Source organism: Mus caroli, unplaced genomic scaffold (assembly GCF_978045245.1).
Source record: "Mus caroli unplaced genomic scaffold, Mus_caroli_1 scaffold_6, whole genome shotgun sequence".
Lineage (NCBI taxonomy): Eukaryota > Metazoa > Chordata > Mammalia > Rodentia > Muridae > Mus > Mus caroli.
This window is the reverse complement of record NW_028227261.1, coordinates 29,355,304-29,378,770: the sequence shown is the minus strand read 5'-3', so window position 1 is coordinate 29,378,770 and position 23,467 is coordinate 29,355,304. Positions and strand designations below refer to the sequence as shown.

The 23,467-nt window shown below is 47.3% G+C and overlaps 1 protein-coding gene across 1 annotated transcript in view; it reads left to right on the top strand.

Moving 5' to 3' along the window:
* Csmd2 (CUB and Sushi multiple domains 2) overlaps positions 1-23,467 on the top strand; it is a 574,744-nt gene that overhangs the window by 317,426 nt on the left and 233,851 nt on the right. The window contains exons 9-10 of the mRNA XM_029476560.1: positions 489-613; positions 9,480-9,601. Of these exons, the coding sequence (XP_029332420.1) occupies positions 489-613; positions 9,480-9,601 (247 nt within the window). The remainder of the gene's footprint in view (positions 1-488; positions 614-9,479; positions 9,602-23,467) is intronic.

The window sequence follows — 23,467 nt, the reverse complement described above, 5'->3', positions numbered from 1 at the left end:
ACCTGGTATAACTAAAACATGCTTATGTTAAATGGCTACAAAATGTGTATAGCCAGCCAGAGTTTAAAGGGTTGTCACTCTTTGGCATGGTATAGGAATGATGACAGGCCTATTGTCGTCTGGCATACCTCAGAGCCCCCCAGGAAGTAAATTTTTGCAGTTTTGTACTACCAAGGCATCTTCCCATATCCATCCATTTGCACTCTGGTTTATGAGTACCATCCGCCCACCCTCAGCCCTAATTGATACTTATCTCCCAGCAGTGATCTCTGCTCACCAAGCCTCCTTTTAACTCAATCCTAAAACCATCAAATGTTCCCAAACAACTAAGATGAAGGGCAGTTGCAGCCTCCAACAGATTTTAAGTGCTGAACAGAAGAGGGCAGATGAAAGGCCAGAAAGAATGTTTCCCAGGAGACTTGTGTCCAGAGCCAGGGTGTACTCCTCAGGGCCCAGAGAATGAACTCATAACACACCTTGTCTCCCAGGTTAGGATCCAGCGTCCAGTTCACCTGCAACGAGGGCTATGACCTGCAAGGGTCCAAGAGAATCACCTGCATGAAAGTGAGCGACATGTTTGCAGCATGGAGTGACCACAGGCCGGTCTGCCGAGGTGAGGGCACCCGGGAAAGGGAGTTCGCTCAGACATCCACACTGGGCATGGAGACCTGGGCCATCCTCCAGGCTGGCTCATCTTGCTCTCTACTGCTCCCTAAACCTCAGGTCTCACATCTTTGACCAATCACCAGTTATCTGGCATCTTCTCTGTATCAAGACCTCTGCTAGGAGCAGGCATAGAGGGGTAGGGAGACAGACATAACCCCTACCCTGCATGGACTTCATAGTCCGATGGGAGAGGCATAGGAAGCTGGTTGCTGACACATTGCACAAAGAGATCAGAACCACACAGAAAAAGGAAAGCAAGCCACCCCGTACACTCTTGTCTTAGATCCATCCATTATAACAGACACATATCCCAGCCTTCTGCCCCCAGTGCTCCCCTTGCTTTGCCCACACTCTGCAATAAACAGATCTGTGGTTTCTGAAGCAGTGCTTTTAGCTATATAGAGATGACATGGGAGCGAGGCATCAAAAGCCTGCTCGGTGAGCTTCCCTGACAGCAAACCTGGCCATCCTGTCCTCAAGGGCCCGCCTGCCCACATTCTCACCTATCACATAAACCAAAGAAGACTGCCTGCCAACAGCCATAAATTATCCAAATATTGGAAGTGAGCAAGTGACCATCACTGGGGTAGGACAACATGCAGCTCTTAGACAGCCTCAGGGAGCTGAGGACCCCTCTAGGTGAGAAGGTATATATTGCCGACCTAAATGGTTCTAGCCTGGATCCTTACTTTGTAAGTACCTCTGCATTTGAGCAGAGCAGGAGCAGGCTGTGGAAGAGAACTAAACCGTGACTATACAGAAGAATGTGCAGTCTGTCAGTCTGTCTTGTAACTGTGTTGATGAGGAATCTAGAAGGGAGTCTTGAAAAGATCGATCTTCCAGTTGAGCCTTCTGTTCTTTCCTATTGTTCAGCTTTAAGGTGGCCGTGGTGTACTGCATACGCTGAGCTCTGTGCCTTTCTGCCATGTCATTCCAAACACCTACCTAGCGAGATATATATTTATATAGGACACAAAAGAAAGCATCCTCTGTATAACTGAAGATGTGGAGAGATCACCTATTTTCCTCTGGATCCACCTTCTTGCCCTGCAAGAATCAGGAAGCTGATCAGACAACACATGCCAAGCACGTTATAGTTTAGCAGGTGCTAGAAGCAAGATGGACATCCTGTAGTGGGTGGGGACTCTTATTTTGATCATCACTTAGAACAAGGCCTAGTACACAGTAGGTGCTTTATGACAAGTGTTGAATGATTCTGTGGAATGGATGAATAACTGAAGGGTACATGAGTCCAGGTGCAGAACCCCAAGCCACAGAAAGGCACAGGGTATCTAGTCTGCAGACCATGAGACCTTTGGTCAATGTGTCCTTTCAGAAGCCAGAGCAGTAAGGCCTAGGAATGGTAGTGAAGGCCGCACTTCCATTGGAGGAAAGCTGTTCTTAGTCATAGTGGTTTACTCACAAGGGAAAACCCAGGCTGAGGAAGGGCTAGCATTCTAGAAGGTGGTTTTAGTCAAATAATCTACTCATGTATTTTCTCCAGATATATTGTGGGCCCCACCTGAGCTGTCTCTAGTAAACCTGATACTGGATTAACCTCTCTGCAAACCTTCGCTAAGCATTGGGCTGCTTTCCCCTGTTACCCCATGCCACTGTGAAAGCGGATAGCAGGGCAGGTGGGGTGTGGCCCTTCTCATCCAGCAGTTGCCACTCTGTCACTGTGTGTCCTTGGTCCATTATCTTCACCCCTCTGAACCCCTTTTCCTCCCTGCTCAGTTGAAGGCTCACTACCCAACTACCCCCCAGCATCACCAAGTTAGTGCAGTGAACTTAATAGTGCTCATTTAGAAGTGGCGCAGGGATGCCCGCAAGGCTCACATATGCACCTGTGTAACTCACCCTGCTGCACAGCTGGCCCTTAGCTGGAGCTGCAGAGCACACCTCATCCTATGGTAGCTGTAGGTTCCCCCAGAAGCTACTCTCCTGTCCACTGGGGTCCCTCAGCTGGCTGATCCTGGCTGGGGCTCTTCATTAGCCTTCGCCACAGGACCCTTGCAATTGAAGAAGAAAACCAACCCTTCTCTGCCTGTTGACTGAGAAGGAAGCAAGGCACATTACTGAAGGGGTGGAGTCTCAGCACAGCCTGACTTTTGCCTCCTGCCTTCGTCTTCCTCGTGGTTCCTCTGGCACAGGCTGTGGAGAGGGAGACAGTGGAAGACCAAGGCTTAGATTCAGATGATCCAGCTTTCCTGAAGGTCAGAGCAGAGCTCCATCTTAGATGCAGCGATCTGTTCTGGCAGTCTCTGAGACGTTTCCCCCCAGATCTTTTGTTTTAAACTAAGTGGAATTCTACACCAATTGTGATCTCTCGCTCTCTCTCTCTGTCTCTCTGTCTCTCTGTCTCTGTCTCTCTCTCTCTCTCTCTCCCTCCCTCCCTCCCTCCCTCTCTCTCTCTCCCTCTGGATAGTTGGGTGGCCCTCACTGTTACTATTAAAAAAGGACAAAAGAAAGAGACAAAAGTCCCTCAATCACACGAAGCTCCACTTGAAAGCCGGTTACCCACAATGGCAATCTAAAGTACTCTGCCCACCATACATGGGGTATTGTTTTCCCTCCGATGCATGTAAAATATGATGTGGCTTTAATTATTCACTTTTCCACACAATTAATTATACTAAAACACACAGACAGGCAAATAATAGCTTCTGGATAAATGTTTGAGGGCCACCAGAATGAGTCGGGTTTGTGATTGATGTGAATGAGGACTATGGAACTGTGCCCTCATTTTGGAAGTTTTGAAATTGGTGATGTATTCCAGCCTCTGCTTTCCCTCCCGGCAGAAGAAGTTAGCCTCTGCTTTGACTCCTGGGAAGTCTTTGTTGTTTTAAGTCTTGAGACAAGGCCTCAAGTAGCCCAGGCTGGCGTCAACTTTGCTCAGCATCCAAGGATGACCCTGAACCCTGGAAACCGCCCCTTCTGCAGGGATAACAGACACATAATGCCACACCTAGTTTCCTATAAAAGCTTGATAGTGCAGAGCATGCTTTAAAAAGGCAGAGCATGGGTTGTATTTGTTACTTTTATGTTTATGTCACCAAATACCTGACAGGGAATGAACAGGAAACAAGTCTCTCTCTCTCTCTCTCTCTCTCTCTCTCTCTCTCTCTGTATGTGTGTATGCCTGTCTCTGTGTGTCTGTCTGCATCTATGTGTGTGTGCATGTGTATGTGTGTGCCTGTCTCTGTCTATCTTTCTGTGTATGCATGTACCTGTGTGTGTATGCTTATCTGTGTGTGTGTCTACATGTATGTGTGTATGTGTGCATATGCCTGTCTGTGTGTCTTCTCTGTCTCTCTGTCTCTCTGTCTCTCTGTCTCTCTGTCTCTCTGTCTCTCTGTCTCTCTGTCTCTCTCTCTCTCTCTCTCTGTGTGTGTGTGTGTGTGTGTGTGTGTGTGTGTGTGTGTGTGTGTGTGTATACATACACATGCACAGGGTGGTGGTGCCTGTCTGGCTGTCTGGCTGTGCATGTGCTTTTAGAATACAATAATTTAGGTTGGACAGAACACCATATGTAGGACTCAAAGGCCTAAGTTCAACTCCCAACTTTGTCATTAACAATCTAGGTGGCATAGGAGACATTGCTACAGTGGATCTGCATCTTTTCCCTTGACTGTAAAATGGAAGGGGACCTGGGAACTGTGCATAAAGTAGGCTAAACACAATGGCATGATCATTACAGATGTCTGTCTTCTTCCTTGGTGGCTTCCACAAGATCAGATTCCTGGGCCAACCCCTTAAACACCTGTGTCCAACTGTCCCCTCCCTTCCCCCTGTCGCCTTCCTTAATGTCTCCTCCCATTCTTACTCCTCCCCTCCCTTACCCTGTCTTCTTTCCTTTTCTGGTGCAGATGTCCTACTGAGTCACTAGAACCCATGCCTTATTGTCCCAGCCCCTTACCGGTATGTGCCAGTGATAAAGCTCCCACTTATTAAGACATTCATACTTGTCTGAAGCATTGCACACACTGGGCATTTTTCATCATTTCCTTATGAGGCAAGTGGCAATAGCCATATTTCATGTTGAGCTGAAACTTCTAGTAGTTGACCCACTTGCCCAAGGGCACAAAGCCAATCAGTTGAGCTGTTTCAACCCCTTGCTCCAAACACTCTGTGCTACTCACTCTTGAGAATCGCACCTGGACCTCCTTCAGAGTCAGAATATGGGGGAGCTGTGTGGAGCAGCTCTCCCATCTTGATAGCTTTCTTTTGACTGAATTTCAAATGTCCAGAAAGATTGCCATTTCCATACTGAGAACTCCCCTCTGAGAACACTCACCTGCTTTGAAAGAGTCAAGGAGGAAGGAGGAAAACCAGAACCTGTGTGCTGTTTCTCACTCCGTGATGGGCCATCGGGGTCGGATACGCCAGAAAGGTCAAGTGTAAGCTACCAGTGGGATTAAATGGCTTGGCTCAATGTCGAGGTTGTTCTGCAGGAAATTGGGAGGGAACCAAACAAGGATCGGGGATAGAAGGGCAGTTTGTTTTAATGGCAAACCTTAAATTTATGGTGTGACCATGTGTTGTCCCAGTGGCCACCAGGCCCGGAATTTAGAAAGAGAAAGCAGATAGGAGATTTGAACAATGACAGTCTTTTGATCAGGTATGGTATGAAGGTGTGGAAGGAACTGGAAATACTGGTGAGTGGTCTTGAGGTCCTAGGTGACAAAAAAAAAAAGGAGGAGGAAGAGAAGAAAAAGATCAGGAGGACCTAAAATGGGAAGTCTGGAAGACAGTAGACCAGAAGGGCCTAGGGTGTAGGATGCCCGGGGCCATTGTGAACAAAGTGACCCTACTGGAAGTATTAGTGAGAGGAGACAGGTAGCTATGATGTCTGGACTTCCTGGTTCCAAGGACATCAGGTTTCTGTGTATGACCACAGATGTAGCTATGCAGACGGTAGTGGTCCAGATCCAATACAAGGGACCAGTATTTCAAAGAAGGGGCCAGCCACCTCTTGGCTAGAGCAGGAGGATAAACATCAGCAGGCAGAGTTACATCCGGGGGAGTCAGGAAGAAGATGTGTCAGCTGGGTAGCTTCCTGTTTCCTCCAAGTACAGGAAGGTATCAAAAATCATCAGTAAGGATAACAGAGCGGGATGAAGGGGAGGGTGAGAGGCCAGTGGGCCTTGGAAGGCATGAGAGGGTCTTTGGGAGGCAGGCGTGGGGGAACTGACAGAGCTCAGTGGCAGGGTTGTTGGGGTCCTGGGAAGAGTTTGAGGAGGGTGATGAACGTAAAGAGATACCAGCTTTGCTTCTCCTGTGATTTTTTTTCCATCAAAGCTCAATTATGTGAAGGCAGATATGGAAATATCTGGGGGAAGGGGCCGGTCCACAATTGGTTTCTCCTATGCAACTGATTAAAGGGGAATGAAGAGAGACTTAAGGTTTGCAGGAAACTGATCATAATGGTGGACTCTGAGGTCTAGGTTGGGTTAGGATGGAAGAGAAAACGAGAAGATGGATGAGGCCTGGTGAGTAGAGAGAGAACACCAGTAGTCACCATGGGTCCAATATAATTCCAGGAATTGTTAGAGTCATTTGCAGAAATAAATGACAGTGGAAGGAGCATGATGATCACCATGGAGGATGTCAGAAACAGGGGTTGGAGAGAAGAAAGCCTTCAGTTAGGCAGGAAGATGTTACAGCTACAGTAGGGATTGGTTGGCCTTAGGATAGTAGCGGGAGGCTGGTGTGACAGAGCATGCCTGCATGTCTAACACTGGGGGAGGGGGAAGCACTAAGTCAAGAGATAGTAAGGTACAGGATAGCCTAGGTTACCTTGTCCGAAGAAAAGTAAGTAACTTGTGTGTAAGGTGGGAACTGTGCTCGGGCTGGAGGGAGGTCAGTCCTAGGAGAAGCAAGAGCATGTGGCCTGGATCAAGGTGGAAATCAGATGTGGAGAGAAGCTGAGTCACAGGGACCAGGTTTGCATTGCACACCTCTTGTGCTTGAAGTGGCTCCCTGCTCTGGGGTCAAACAATTTCAAAGCTAGAGTTGGCTGCAGTTCCAGTTTGTGTCTCTACAGTTCCCAAGGGTCCTGGTCCCCGTGACACAGCACCATGATGTCCTGAGGAAGGGTAGGAAGCCCGGAAGATGGGGAGAAATCTCTGTAGAGAGACTAGATGGGAAACTGCAAATAGGGAGAGGGGAAGATACATCCATCCACTGATTCAGATGCTGTCTGAGAAGCTGCCATTTGGCTAGCCCATCTGGGTCACAGTGAGGGACTGTTCATCTGCTGGTGGGATGCCTGGAGTTGGCTGCTCAGGGGGCAGAAGTCTGTCTGCACCATCCCCTGGCTGACCTTGCCCAGACAGCAGACAGAAAAAAAAAGCAGCTCAGACTCCATCAGGAACCTGTCTTAAGGTACTTGGTGCTAAGTATCTGCAGATTGTAATATTTTTAATTAAGCCCCTCCAAGTTCTTAAAGTGGTAAATGCTTTTTGACCTATTCTCTCTAATTACCTTCAGCATATTTTAACACACTGCAAATACCATCTAATTCTTGGAAACAAGCTCAGGATAAATCGAGTCTTTTTGGCAGCAAAATTAGACTTCCCAGAAGAGATGGGAGATGCTGCCGGGGGCTGGGGGGCAGGGAGCTGCGTGAGGATTCTCTGCAGGGCCAGAGTACTGAATTGGGGAAACTCTATGTAAAGGAACTTCAAGGGCTCTCCAGGAGGTGGCTCAGTCAGTAGTGTTTCCACACAAGCATGAAGACCTGCGTTCAAAAACCCAGTTACCAATGTAATAATAATTAAAAAAAAAAAAGAAGCAATATGCAGCAACTGGTACCTGTGACACCAGAACCAAGGAGGCAGAGAGTGTGGGGGAGCTGGGACTTGGTGGCCAGCCAGCGGAGCAGAATTGGCAAGCTGTAGACTCAGTGAGAGATTCCATCTCAAAAATACTAAGGTGGAAAGTGACTGAGGAAGACACCCACATGCTCCTGTATATAAATGTCGTTACACACTCACATACAAACCTCCAGAAAGCTGCAATCGCACTCCTGGGCCCGGGAGCGTGACACTGAGTCCGGCACTCCTTTGTTGAATACTGAGAATGTCCTATCTGTCACTCTCACTGGGACTCACTGAGGTGCTGTCACCTGCCCCCATTAGGAAAAGAAAGGCGTGTGCGGAGGCGTTGCTCACTCCCCGAGACCTGAACAGCCAGCAGATAGATTTAGAGTGGAAAGGCTAAGTTGCTAAGCACCCAAGACTGGCCTGTCCTCAACTATGCCATCCGCCCCAAGTGTTATGACCTGTGAGTCAACATGGCTTTTAACACAGTGAGAGGAGCAGTTGGATACACATAAGAGCAGGGAACTGGGTGTCCAAACTCAATTCAGGGGCTGAGGATATGGCTCGGTGGGTAAGGTGCTTGCTGCACAAACATGACGACCTGAGTTTGAATCCCCAGTGTGTATAAAAGCTGGGTGTGGCAGTGCACTCCCGTGATCTAGTGTTAGGGGGCTTTGAGGAACTTGCTGGCCAGCCAGACTTAGCCAAATCATTGAACTCTGGGTTGAGTTGAGAGACCTAGTCTCAAAAAGAAAAGTAAGCTGGAGAGCAATGAAGAAATACGCCCAATGTTGATTTCTGGTCTACACTCACGCACGCACACAAAATAAAATCAATTCAATCAATATTGTGGTCAATTATGGGGGATAATTCCTACAGGTACAGAATAAGACGAACCATCAAATTATCTGTTATGACCCCTCAGAACAGCCCTGTAATTACAGGGGCTGTGATCACGTGTAAGGGTCCCCAGGTTCTCATCTATGCCTCCAGGTTTGAGAGAAGTGAGGGCCCTGCTGACATATTTCTCGGCCCACATTCTGGCTGACCCATAATAGACACTTAATACATGTTGGGGTGAATGAGTGTGGGAAACTTCAGGCCAGGAGAAGCGATTTATTACACCTGGGAGCCGTGGAGCCTGCTTCTCCGACGGTTTGTCATGTCTGGCTCCACACACAGAGCAGCTCCGGGAAGTTTGAGGTCATCAACAGAAAGCAAGTCTGACAGCTCAGCCACTTCACATGCTTTGCCCTGTTGGGGTCGCACACTCAGTCTTTACTCCACCTGCCATTGGGATGAATCGCCATGCGGGCAGTGACGGAGCAGGCTCGCAGAGCCCTTTATTCAAATGGCTGTGTGCTAACGTTGAAGAATGAGGTGGCCAGGCACGTGTTTCTTAAATGGAAGCAAACACCTAGACCCAACGTGGAACCTTAAATGAGATCAATCACCCCTTAATCTAATTAGTTTGGAAGCTATTTTAAAGAGCTTAATTAGATTAAGCCGTGATTGATAACACTTTATATCTACTTGAGGAGAGCACTTCTAATTCACCTTGAGTCTTTATGCTTCCAGTCAAAAGCCCCGTTCCAAGGCACAGGCTGAGTCAGGGATGGGAGAGGGAAGCAACAGGCCGTTTCTGAAGCTGGAGCTGGGTTGAGTGGGGCCTTTTGGCAGAGTCCTTGGGCACAGGCTGCATTCTGATACTATTTAGGGTGGCCTCCACTAGAACATCCTGAGACCTGAGACTCTAGTTCAGAAAGCCTGCAAGGTGGTAGTCGAAAGGGCTGAAGTCAGGCTACTACATCCGTGCAGAACGTGACTGGTTTGGAGACCTAAGCTGGAGACAGGAATGGACCAGTGTGCAGGAAGCAGGTGGTTTCTGGGAAGAGATGGTCCAGGTGGTGTCTCTTCTGGGCTGTGTGGGAGACGGGAAGGACTGAACTTGCTGTAAACTGAAGCGACTGTGTCATCTCCTCTCCGCAGCCCGCATGTGTGATGCCCACCTCCGAGGTCCCTCGGGTATCATCACATCCCCCAACTTCCCCATTCAGTACGACAACAATGCACACTGCGTGTGGATCATCACTGCACTCAACCCTGCCAAGGTAAGGCTCCCTGAGTCGGGGGTGTCAGAGTCCTGTGGACAGGTGCCGGTTAGGGAACGATTGATTGCCTATGAGGAATGGCAAACCCCTGAGCCTCCTGGTGGTAACTTCTCTGCAGAGAGCATCCATTCTCTTTCAATAGGTTTGGAGTAAATAAAAAGACATAAGAAAGATAGAAATAACATTAAAGCCACGAAATGCTGAGTAGCCATGTCCAAGCATAAGAAAAAGGAAAGATCAGGCAATAATCAGCTACCTTGGTGGTGTTCTACCCAAACCAATCCTCCTAACCCCAGCACCTACAGACACAGCTGTAGCTTGAAGTGCTTTTGTTACTTTTATGCTTGCTTAGACTTAAACGGATGTTGTAGAATAGAAGACTTCCGGTGTGAGCATTTGAACTGCATATAAGTGTAATCTTGCTGGGCGTGGTGGCGCATGCCTTTAATCCCAGCACTTGGGAGGCAGAGGCAGGTGAATTTCTGAGTTTGAGGCCAGTCTGGTCTACAGAGTGAGTTCCAGGACAGCCAGAGCTACACAGAGAAACCCTGTCACGAAAAAACCAAATAATAATAATAATAATTATAATGATAATAATAAGTGTAATCTTGGGGGTGGCGTGAGGTGGGGTTTGTTGTTGTTGTTTTTTTTGTTTTGTTTTGTTTTTTTTTTTGATTGTTTAATGTACATGAGTATTCTGTGTGCTTATGTGGTACATCCCAGAAGATGGCACCAGATCCCATTACAGATGGCTGTGAGCCACCATGTGGTTGCTGGGAAATGAACTCAGGACCTCTGAAAGAGCAGCCAGTGCTCTTAACCGTTGAGCCATCTCTCCAGCCCCTTGTAATCTTGTTTTTGAGAACTTCCCTCACCATTTATCTAGGTCGTGTATAGTTCTACTCTGTTACCCACACCTTTTATGTATTCATTCCTGTCACTGAGGGTGGGGAGAGGGTTGCTGTCTTGCTGTTGTTAGTTTGTGTTTTTGTTTTTTCAATTTCAGGTTTGTTTGTTTGTTTGTTTTTGTTATGTTATCTTTTTGAAATGTAACCGTCTTGCCAGGGTCCACTGCAAGCAACCTGTCTGAGTCACTTGAATTCTGTCTGGTTTGTTGATGCTGAATCCTTTGGTTCATGAACGTGGTATGCCTTTCTGCCTGCTTAAGATTTCTTTTATGGCTCTCAGTACACTTGTCTCCATTACAGCTCTTACCCGTCTCTTGATATATCTGCTCCCAAGTACTATCTATATCTCTGTCATATAAATATAGCAAATATAGCAGTATGGTTTGTATAAATATAAATCATGCCTTTCAAAACCCATCGTCTACCTGTTTCCTGATACTCAAAAATGCAATCAATTTTTGTACCTTGATTATATATATATATATATATATATATATATATATATACATATATCAAATATCTTGAGGTGATTTTTCTGAGGTTTTCTTGGTGTTGTCTGCAGACTGTTGACATCTGCAAAGAATGATGGCTGTAGTTCTTCCTTTCCGATCCATTTCCCATTTCTGATGGTGGTACCCTGATGCTGAATGGATTTTTTTCTTCACTATTCTCCTGGAACATGTGTATTTTTAAGCTAGAGAGTTCCCTTTGGGACCTCGGGGAATCTTTCACATCCTAGTTTACAAAGACTTTTTATTGAAGATGGATGTTGGATTTTATTAAACAAGTTCCCACACCTGTGATACCGTAATCTTTATACTGCTCCTTGATTCCCATCCTGGAGGGATTAGTGTTTGCTGACCCTCCAAGTCACCAGTCTCACTCCTAGGTCCTACACCTGTCACCTAGTGTGGACACTTTCCATACTCCTAGTCTAGATTTAACTCGCTAACATCTTATTCAACAGTGTGTTCCTATTTTGCTAGGGCTCTTCTTTTATTTGATCCTTGCCAGAATTTTGTATCGAGAAAGGGCTGGCTTCATAAGACAGTTTGGAAAGTGTCCTCCTCTATCTCCGGGGACTATCTCAGTGGAAAATTGCAATAGCTTTGCTAGAAAGTTCAGTGGATCTTTTCAGCCAAATTGTCTGGATCTGGTGCTGGGAGATTAAACTCCAGACTCAATGGCTAAAGGGTAATCTAGGTCATTTGCTTCTGTCTTGAATTCATTTAGCTAAATTTTCAGAAGGTTTATATAGGCAGTTATGCTTCCGTCTCTTACTGCAGCTTGGATATCTGCTAATATTTGCTTTTGTGTCCCCTTTCCTTTTTGATTTTACCTTTAAAATATCAGCATTCCAAAAGCTGCAAGTCTGCTAGCTTCTTGAAAGAACTGAGTTTGGTTTCGTTAAGACTCCTTTAAAAATATTTTCTGTTTCACCAATTTCTGTTCTTTATTGTTTTTTTTTTTTTCCTTCTTTCCTTGTGTTTGCTTTTTTCGGGTTTAGCATTTTATTTTGTCTGCTTATTCCATTATTTACCATCTCATTTCAGTGTCTAAGGCTACAAATTTCCCTGAGAGGATTAGTTTGGCTTTGTTTCTACAAATTTTATTAACAATATGTATAGCATAGTTACAAAATTTAGCTCTGATAGCTATTTGGTTTTCATTTGCATTTTTAAGATCTATTTGTTTTTATGTTACATGTATGAATGCTCTCTCTCTCTCTCTCTCTCTCTCTCTGTGTGTGTGTGTGTGTGTGTGTGTGTGTGTGTGTGTGCATGCACCACATGTGTGCATATCTGACATCTGAGGGGGTCAGAAGTGGGTATTAGATCCCTTACAACTGGAACCACCATGTGGATGCTGGGAAGCAAACCCAGGTCCTCCCACAGATCACCAAGTGCTCATAACCACTGAACCATCGCCCCCACTTTTTTTCTGACTTTGGTTCTAAGGATTGAACCCAGGGCCTTATAGCTGCTAGACAAGGGATCTTCCACTGCTCTGCGCCCCTTGCCTGCTTCTCAGTATCTTCTGGTTTCCATCATTGTTCGCCCTTCCATCATGGGTTATTTAGAAATATGTAGAGTATTTAAGCAATTAAACTTTCTGGATGTATGAATGAATGTTTACAAAATTTGTGTTTAGGGAGAGCTATATATCAAATCATTTTAATTAGTTATTTTTTTGGATCAGAAATGTGGTCATTTTTCGCATGTGCTCTACAGATCCTTGAAAACAAAAATATGTTTCTTCAAGGTATGTGTTGTGGCTTCTGCATTTGTGTGTATGTCTTCAACCATAATTGACTTTTTTCACCTTCTTAATCAATGCCCTATGAGGGAGGGGTATTAAACTTTCTCTTATGACAGTAGGTTTGTCTGTTTTTCTTTAAGATTCTGTCAGTTTGTGCATCCTGTACTTTGGGAGTGTGTGATTAGAGACACGAGTCCAACATTACATGCTTTCCTGGTAAATCAACTCTTTCAAAAGAAGTATGTAATGACTATCTGCAGGGAAGAACAGGTTTTTTTTTTTCCCCTTGAAGATTCCCTACTCCTCCCCAAGCAATTGCATCAAGTTTCTTTTGGTGTCTGCCTTGTCTACTCTATACTGTTACTTCCAGCTTTCACTTGGTTATGCTGGGTTGGTTGGTTGGTTGGTTTTGTGCATAAAAACCACAGACTAATAATCTCTTAGAGAAACCAAGTTAATCATACAATTCTGTTAGAACTACTCTAAAATAATCCATAAAAATGAATGTGTATATTTAGTAGGTGCCATGTTCTCTAATTTTATGTTTGCTCCTTCCTGAGAGGTCAGGGATTGTACAAGACCACAACTTGAATGACCCCACTGTTCTCTGTCGCGTGTGTTTCTGTGTCCCCATGTTGCCTCCCACACTCTGCAGTGTTACCGTTTAATGAGCCAGTGCTGGCTCTGGCTTCTCGTTTGGGCTTGCTTGTGTACTTAGCACCTCCTTATTCCCAATCCCTTCCATCACGACCCTACCCCACAGAATTGCCTTCCTCCTTCTCCGGCTCCCTGCTTTAGAACTCAGGATCCTGCCAGCAGCAAGCTTTCTTAACTCTCTTTTGTCTTGGGATATCTCTTGACCAGTCTGCTGTCTTCTGACTTCTGCTGTCCCTGCCGATTGTCACCTGCTGCTGTCACCTTCTGCTGTCCCTGCCGATTGTCTTTGCGTGGTGTCCTCTGTGTCTGCTTCATGACCTTCTGTTTGGCCTCACTGTCCTGTGTCCAGATGTGGGCATCTCACACATCTTCTTGTGTGAGCTCACCAAGCTTTGTGAACAGTGGCTTGTGCCTTTCCTCCAAGCCTGGAAGTGTTTAGCCATTGTTTTTCTTATTGTTGCTTGGCCCTTATTGACGCTCTTTTCTTTTTTAGGAGTTTGTCTCTTTGTTTCTGTTTCAAATCATATTTTTTTTCTTCTTCTCTCCTGGTCACTTATTCTTTTCCTAGCTGTTAACATCACCCATGGAAGACCTGTTGTAAACAGCTTCCACTTGTGATGACAGTGTCTGTCCTTTGTAACATGTTCTTGATCATATTTCTTTTTCCTTATATCTCTGGAGCCTTCGTCAGTTTGTAAGGAAGCATTTTTTTTTTTTTTTGCATTCTGTGTCTGTTAATATGAAGTATGTACATTTGGTTCTGGGTGGGGACTCAGATTTCACCTCCCATGATTCTCAGAGCCATGTTTCTATCTGTGTGGTGTAACTTTTGACTATATGATTAGAATAATAAATTTGGGGGGTTATTTGAGGCCAGGGAAGAACTTTTTTGTTCCCTTAGAAAGTTTGTATTAGCTTCCATAGCCTTTTCCTGGTGCTGGGAGCACCTCTGGCTACAACTGGCTTCAGATCTAAGTTATCATCCTAGAGGTTTCAAACTGCATAAGGAACACGAAGGCCTCAGAGTCAGGTGATGGGCCTTCATCTTCATGGATGATCAAGGCTTTCTACCCTTTCAGTGTTAAGATCTGGGCTCTGTAGCTTCCTGATCCACTCACGGGGCAGACGGCCCCACGTGGGAGCAGACAGACTGTTTTTTTAAGATCATTCCAGGCTACTTTGTGCGGGAGTGTCCCCACCTTGGGTAGACACCTGGTCTCTGGCACCCGTCCCTTCATCTCCAAAAGTTCCTAAAAGCACAGCCGCACTACCCCTTGGCCTTCCTCAGGACTGAGGCCAGCTGCATGCTCCAAGTAATGACTCCCCATACTTGCTATGCGGCAGCCCCTGACTCTTTCTACTTAGGCTAGTGTGTTTGGACTGCTCCAACAAAATGACCCCGCTCTGGCAGGAGGCTTAGACATCAGACATCTCCTCGCAGTTCTTCAGGGCGGACAGTACGACCAGGGTGCTAGCAGATTTGGTTTGTGCAGAGGGCTCAGACTGGCTTGTAGGCCCCTACTGAACTTGTCTTCTCTTGACCTTGCCTGCTCATAAAGAGAAGCTCTCCAAGACTGCTACCTCCTGCTCCCCGTGCTCCTCCTGCTCCCCGTGCTCCTCCTGCTCCTCCTCTTCCTCTTCTTCCTTTCCCCTTTCCTTCTGCTTCTATAAGGACACCATATCTCTCCTGTTAGGACTCCCTTTTAGAACAGGCCTTAATAAAGTCCTAGGGGGCTTCCACATAGGAATTTACAAAGGATAACATTCAGTCTATATGAGTTAGAAAGCTTTTAAGTTTGCTTTTGTTTTTTTTTTAAGTTTTATCCAAAACTTCAAAATCCTTTAGGTCAAGTGTCAAAGGAAACAGCATTAAAATCCAGGAAGCAGGTCCCAACACACAGCATCCTACATGGAAATATTTGCATTTTATTCCCTTGTGTTGTGATAAACTTGGTCAGTAGGGAAGGCTGCGTCAGCCATGTGGACTAAGGCTAGACCACAAAGCTTTCTACTGTAGGGTTATTACGTGGTTGGCCATGGGTTCTTTCTCAATGGTCAAAGACAGTACCGTGGTTAAACTTTGAACTTGAAGGTTGGGAAAGGAGGAAACCTTGGTTGGATGAGGCTTGAGAATTCACTGAGAATCAATTTGTGTCCCTCTCATTAAGCCAAACTTCACCAATAAATGAAAGTTAGTGACTCCATATTGGTTGTTCCACCACATGTCAAGAAGAGGTTGTTCCAGCCTGGGCTCCTAGAGCCAGGCCTTCTGAAAAGAAGGCCCTTCAAGGCAAAAGGTTGCCCTTAGCATCTCTGCAGCTCTTTGATGCAATTCCAGAAGTGGCTAAGGAAGAGCAGAAGAGCTGCAAGCATAAGAATGGGCTTTCTCTGGAAGCTGGTCCCCCTCTGTAGGTCTCAGGGATCCCCAGAGTCCTGGTGCCAGATGGGAGGGGAGCCAGAGAACACAAACTTGTCTTGCAACCAGGAGGGCATGAGCTGCAGTCTCAAAGCTGAAGGTGAGGAAGTGGAGTGGCCTCCTGCTGACAAAGGAGACCACACATACTTTCTAACCCGTTCCTGGAAAAGGTACCTGGGAAGTCACCCCCCAAAACATCTTCAGCAGAAAAGCACAGCAGCTAAGTCCACAGTATGTTTTAAGAGAAGCTGGCCATATTCTTAGTCATTTTATGTCCTCTGTCTTTAGAAATGAAGACCGGAGTACATGGAAGTGTGGCTGGAAGGGTGGCCAGAGTACTAATGGGGAAACCAGGAAGACGTCACTAACTGGAGTGGCTGGGATGTTTTCACCAAGGAGATGGTTGAGCAGGGTCTTAAAGATAGGTCAACAGGAAGGAGTTGAGTGAGCCGTGCAAAGGCACTGAGGCTTGGAACAACCTCTGAGAATGCAAGTAATTTCCCCAGCCTGGATCAGCCACTAAAAGAAGGGCAAATGGGATCCATATCACGAGGTACCCACGAGCTCAGCCCAGACGTTTAGGTTTTATCTTGAAGTAAAATAATGTAAAGTCAAGTGCATTAGGCTTGTCGTTAATAGCAATAATAGCTTGTGCTATACATCTCTCCTGCCACTGAACCAATGAAGCCCACTCTATAAACTATCTATTGCATAATGAACTAGGTCTTAACAGACCCACTGGATGGGTGAGGAAACTGGATTACAGCTAGATTAACAGTTGGAAATGGCCACCACACATGGCCAGCAAGTGCCACAACATGGATTCGACCTCCGTCTTTCTGGCTCCAGTGTCCTTACCATCACAATTGTGGCACTCTCTGCTACTGACTCGAAAGGTACAGATGGGAGCAACTGGGATTGGCACTGTAGGGTAAACAGGGTAGGGTCAGTCAGAACAGCTTTAGAGTCAGGGAGCTTAGACAACATTCCCAGCAACAGCAGTGGAACAAAGCAGAGGAGGATATACAGAGAGAGCAAGACCATTCAGGAGGCTGGTACAGTCAACAAAGTGGGAAGACAGTGCCATCAACCAGGAGCAGATGAGAGATTTTGAGGGTGAATGGGCAAAATGTCTGGTCGGGAGAGGAGTGGAAAAAGAAGGGGCAGGTCTTATTCAACGCAGCATCTCAAGTGATGACTGGTGCTTGTGCACACAGTAGGCTCAGCACCTACTAATCCAGCGAGCAGATGAATGATGACTTGATGCTAGCTTAAGCCAGTGAAGGACTTTAAACGAATATATAATAGCCAAGGAAATAATTTGGCTTGGTAGAGTGCTTGTCCTGCAAGCATAAAGACCTGAGTCCCATCCCCAAAACCCACATAAAAAGCCAAGTCTAGTGGTGTGTGCTTGTTTTCATGACTACAGCCCTGGGGCTTGCTCCCTAGCCAACTGGGCTAATTAGAGATACTCAGGTCCAAGTGAGAGACAACGATGTCTAAAAAAATCCAAGGTAGGTGACTCCCGAGGCTCACTTGAGACTATCCTCTTGTCTCCATGTGTGCTTGTGAACATGCACATACATGAACCCTCATCCATGCATGTACACACATCTTCAGACACATGTGCACCCTCACTTAAGTACATACATGAATTTGTACACATACGCATGCACGCACACACACATACACACACATACACACACACACATGCCCACAAAGAGAAAATACAAAAGGATAAACATCCTCCTTGCAGGGCAAAAGAGAAACACAGACTGTGGGGTGCACGAATGTTCCATGGTGCACAAATCTGGGTTCAAGACAGACCCATTCCTGGGTAGGAATAGAAGTTTAAGGAAGGGAGATGATTTCAAAAGGAACTGGGAGACTGAGCAGACCGGGAAACCATCCTTTTGGGTTAAAGAGAATAAAGAGAATAAAGAGAATAAAGGTCTCCTTGTCAGGAGACCTGTCAGCGTGGAGCCTGGGCGTGGACCAGACAGTAGGCAGGGGGTTAGGTGGATGGAGGAGAAACATCGGAGGATGGGTACAAAGATTTCTTGACTTGTAGGGACACTAAGGGAGGGAGGACAGATGGGGTGTACTTTGACCTGTTTTCTTTGTTTTGAATGCTGACGGGGAGCTGGGGTCTGTGTACAGGCCAGGGCAGTGCAAGCAGGGACACGCACGCAGCATGGAGAGGTAGGCAGAGGCAGGTGTTGAGACCTGACTACTTCTGACCAGGCAATATGGACCAAAGTCTAGGCATGGTGACAGGTGGTCCTGAGGCATGAGGACTGGAATACGTGTCACTCGGTCACTGCCTTGGAAGAGCATTTATGCCCCCCCCCCGGCATCTGAGCATGTGTAGGCATGAGAACCCTTGGACTTGTAGCTTGTCCATAGCTCTTACTACCTGTGCTCAGGAAGGACCTAGGAATGATCCAGGCCTGTAGAGGGGAGCCCGTTATGGTATGGGGATGGGCCATGAGCCTGCATTAGCACGACTACAGAAACCAAGAACCTGGAGGCTCCACTGTCTTTATTATGGAAACAAGAGCACAGTTCTGAAGGTGAGTGAGGCAGGCGGAGGACCCATCCCTTCTCAATAAAGAAGACATAAACCCCACTACCTAGCATCCCGGGAGGTTGTCAGATTCAAGGGAAGGGCAAACAGTTGTGTGGTGTCCTTGGGCAATGCCAGGCCCACTCTGGGCATTTGGGCCACCTGATTTGTTACAGTATTCATCTTAGTGCTAATATAACATCTGCCTACCATGGTAGTCACTGAATTTGGCTCATCATCAGAAATACCTAGGGAGAGAGGCCTGACCGGCGCAGATTCCCAAGACCATTCCTTACAAAGGACACATCAGGCAGCTCTGAGAACACTTGGAACCTCTTGGAGTGTTGAGGGGCACTCCAGTGGCCCCACCAGCTGGGCTGTAATTAACAACAGTCCCCTCCTGGTCATGTTCTGGGGATATTCCCACCGCCAACTCCAGCAGCCCCAGTGGCAGACACCTTGAACTCTGGTTGAAAGACATTCTTGGCTCTTAAAGATCTCTGCCTGGTACATTGGAGGCGTGTCCCTGTGCCTTCTCTGCTCCTCCAGGCTGGAGAAACCATGGTCTTCCCTGTAAAGCCTGTGACACCCCAGCGGGCCCTGCTCCCCATTCCTTCCTCTGCTTTCCTATCAGTGCTACTTCTTATGCACAGTTCCCGCCCCTCCCCCTGGTTCCCTAGCCTCCCCGAGAAGAAAACTAGCAAGGCCAAAGTGTGCCTGTTTCTCCCACAGTGGGCACAGTGGGAACCCTGCACTTCCTCTGCTTGAGAACGTTTGCCATCATTGTCAGGAGAGGTTGTCTTGTGCCAAGGGGTTCTCATCTACAGCCCTCTCTAGGGCACTCTCTGTGTCACTATTCAGAGACCCTTGCTTCACTAGCCCCTCCTCCTACCCCTGGGTCCTCACACCAGTTTTACAGGAGGTCTCTCTGCTTCCTGTCCCTACTGTATGCTGAGACACAGCTTCCCATCTCCTGGATCATGAAGTCAGTCCAGTCAGCTCCAGCCTCAGTGCACCATCCAACAGAAGCCTCGTGCAGGCTTCTCCTAGCCCCACCCACCCCTGCCTCAGTTAGCCTCCCGGCTCCTTCCTCACTCTGAACCACTCACAGCATTGGCTAGAAGAGCCTCTGGCTTCCTCTGCACTGCCAGGCCCTGTGCATTCTCCTCCTTCCCCCAGGGAACCCTCCTTCCGTCCTTCTCTTTCTTGCAGTTCCCAGAACTAGTGGTCTGTGTGCATCCTAGCAGTGTGCTAAGTTGTGCCAAGATAACATAATGGGAAGCAGCCAGCTTCATGCATGGCACATGGCAGGCACTCGGTAATCATGTCCCCGGAAGATGCGTTAGTATGTTTGTTTATCCATTTATCTAATGGGCTTAAGTTGGATGTCTGAGCGGAATATCAATATGGTTCCTGATCATGCCAGTTTCTACCACCAAAGGTTCTCCTGCCTCTCTAAGGGGTCTCGGGAGCTTGATTGGTGTGCATATGAGTTAATGACTCAATATAGAGTCCTACATTCAAACAACGATCAAGAGCGGAGGAAAAAAGAACAAAGGAAAGCCAGGAGGTGCAGTGTGCTGGGGCCTGCTGGAAGGCAAGCCACTGTGTGCTGAACCTGCCTCTTGATGCAATTAGCCCCTGCATCCTAGTCATGACTCCGTGAGTGTGGTTCATATCCAATGGCATCACGAACCAGTGATGAGAAACATTTTATGACTCGAGGTTCTGCCCTTCAAAACAATATTTTCCCATTATGGGCCTGGCAATCAGACACTCCCTCTGTGGTGATGGCTTGGTAAGTGGTGTCCCTTGCCCCAGGTCTGGCTGGAAGGAGCTGTTACAATGACCATGGTTAGCCAGAGCTGTAGTCACCACAGAGTGTGGCTGATCCTCCTGCAGGGGACATCATCCAGCTGTGGGTGCTCTCTGTGTGGCAAGCATTTGCCAGACACCTGCTGACATCCAGCTGAGAGCCTGGAGCAGCTTGAGAGAGGGTAGGAGACTGTCCCTGCCTTGTGCACCTGAGACCCTGCTGGGGTGCTCCAAGGCACTGGAGCACGGGGGTAAGAAGCCTGTCTGACAGTAGCACTCTGCCATCAGACTGTGTGAACTAGGCAAGCCACATCATCTCTCTGTGTCTGGGCCTTCCTCTCTGCAAAATAAAAGCTATCTTGATTTTCACATGAGCAGATTTGAATAATATGCTTAGAACAGAATTAACTTCATTGTAGGCATTCGCTATTATAGTGAAGATATTTTGTAAGATGATTAAAGACCTTGCTTAGGCATCTCGGGGAATTTCCAAGGCCAGGGCCCAGCAGACTAGGACCTCAGGGGCCATCAAGCTTTATAAAATCTGACCAGGACACAGCCATGTCCACTGAAGCACCTACTGTGTGGGGGTATGTTCATGCTACACAGAGCAGGGCAGCATGAGAGAGAGTATGTGGTCCTCAAAGGTATTTCTGACGTGACCCTTTACCAAAAAGGCTGGCCAACCTCTGTTCTAATACTGTGAGGGGTGCCACAGTCTGGCAGTTTTGCCCAGGCTTGGATTCAGAACAGATTGGGAAAGCACCATGCTATCAGATGTTTGCCCTGGAGTACGGATAGGAACCGTGGGTACAGAGGTGGTGAGCCCTGGAGCAGAGACAGTTGCCAGGGAAACAGTGAGGAGAGGAGCAGAAGTGGGCACATCCTGGTGGTGGCCAGCCCCCCCCCCCCACTTTCATCACTATGACCAGGCCTCTGACCAGAGTAGCAAGATACTCTCTCTTAGCTCACAGCTTGAGGCAGGACAGCACAGCATTGTAAGAAAGTGTGTTGGATCTGGGAGCAGCTGGAATGTGTGGCTGACCTCATACCTCAAATAACCAGAGTTGGAACAGGAAGCAAGACCAGGCCTTGCACTCCAAGTCCCGCCCCCAGTGACCTACTTCCTCCAGTCAGGTTCCACACCCTCCCCAAACAGTGCCACCTGCTGGTGACCAAGTGTTCAAACTTGAGCCTGGGAAGGATGGTGTATATCCCAATACACCATCACTGGAGTGAGGACACCCAGGAGTTCAGGGGCCACGTGAGGGAACAGGTGTGAAAGGACTACCTAGTCTAGGATGCCACACTCCCTGGATCACTTGGTACAGCAGTACAGTGGAGGATGAGACACGTGGAGGAGATTCTAGCCTGAATTGTGGGGAGGGGTCATTTAATGATGCCATTCAGCCAACAGAGAACATTCTGAACAAAAGCTAGGAAGGAATCCCCACCCACTATGGACCACTGCATCCATCCTGTCTCAGTGGCACCTCCTCCCTCTGCAGGTTCCTGATGCAGTGAGGAACTTGTCTCTTGGGTAGCAGCTGCAGCAGATCCCTCACATCAAGCCCTGGTTTGCGGCATGCTCACTGGTTCCCTGTTATGCTTAGGACACAAGCTTAACTCCTTAGCATGATTGACAGCCTTTCTTAGTGTCCCTCCTCCTCCTGAATCACCTCTGTTTCCTACATATTTAAATTACTGGATTTACTACACATCTCTGGACAGGGGCTGGTGAGATAGCCCAGTCAGTAAAGAGAACAAGAATTAATCTGCAGGAACCATGGTTTTCTAAGCCTGTAGATTTGGTGCACACTTGTAATCCTGCTATTCCTTGGAGCTTTCTGGACAGTCAGGCTAGCCTCATTGGTGAGTTCCAAGCCAATGAAAGACCTTGTCTTTAAACAAAGGTGGTAGAGGGGGTTGATGTTACCAGAGGAACATCCAAGGTTGTCCTCTCTCCTCAACACACACACACAAAGGCACACAGACATGCACACACATATACATACAGACACATACACAGATATACACACACCTGCATACACACAGACATACATGTACGCAGACACACACACCATGCACATACCCACACACATGTATACACAGAGAGAGAAACTCATATATTATGTATGTACACACAGATACACAAGACATACATGCACACACACACACACACATACAGATACACACATGCCATGTGCATATACACAGATACACATGCACAGATACACAGACACACATACACAGAGATAGACAGATACACACAGAGAGACAGACACATGCATACACACATGCACACACACACATGCACACACACACACGCACACACACACACCATGCACATACACACAGACATCTCTGGAGAAGTCACACTGTTTCCACACTTCTGCCCTCCTCCACTCGGATGACTATTTTATCACCCACATCCAAAAGCTAAACTCTAGACTATTCGCTCTCCAAATGCCAGTCATGGCTTCATTTCCTCCAGGAAACCCCTGGGCTTTCTCCCAACCAGTGTGATGTTTCCATCCTTTACCTATGTGGAAACTGACCGAGATGTTCCAGAAAGTTCTCCCCAGAGTTGCCCCCCTCTGGGAACCCCATGCCCAAGCTGAGGGGTCTGTGAGAAGGATACCAGGCTCCCCAGTGTGGGCAGCGTTAGTTTGCCTCTTTGATAAGTGAGGTGAGGTAACAGCAGTTAAGACTTGATTGGCTTATAGACCTCTGTGCTGGGCTGGCTGCTTTGAACAGAGTCATGACGAAGTCACCCATCATAACTGAGGGAGTCTGTCCTCCTTGGCTTGTAGTGTCAATAGCAAAGCAAGCAGCTTTGTTTCTCAGGAAGATCAGCAGGAGAATGAAAGAAGCAAAAGGCGACCATTGGTTCTGAGTATCTGCAGTTGGCTCCACCCACTACCCAGCTGCCCAAGCCCAAAAAACGTGTCAGTCACCCAGGATTTCCCTTACTTCCCATCCCATTCCAGTCCCCACATCCACCCAGTCACACATCCCCAAATGTCACCAGGGCTTGACCTCTCTTCCATCTCCTTTACAGCTCCTCTACCAAAGCCTTAGCCCTCCTCACTATCCAGCTTACAGCTGCGAGTCGGTTCTGAGCCAGCAGCCAGGCTGGTGCCACCTCCCTCAGGAGAAAGCCCATATGGGGCTTTGAATTAAACTCCAGGCAAACTCTGCGGTTCTAAACCTTCTGGAGTCACCTCTGCTCTCTAGGTCCAGCC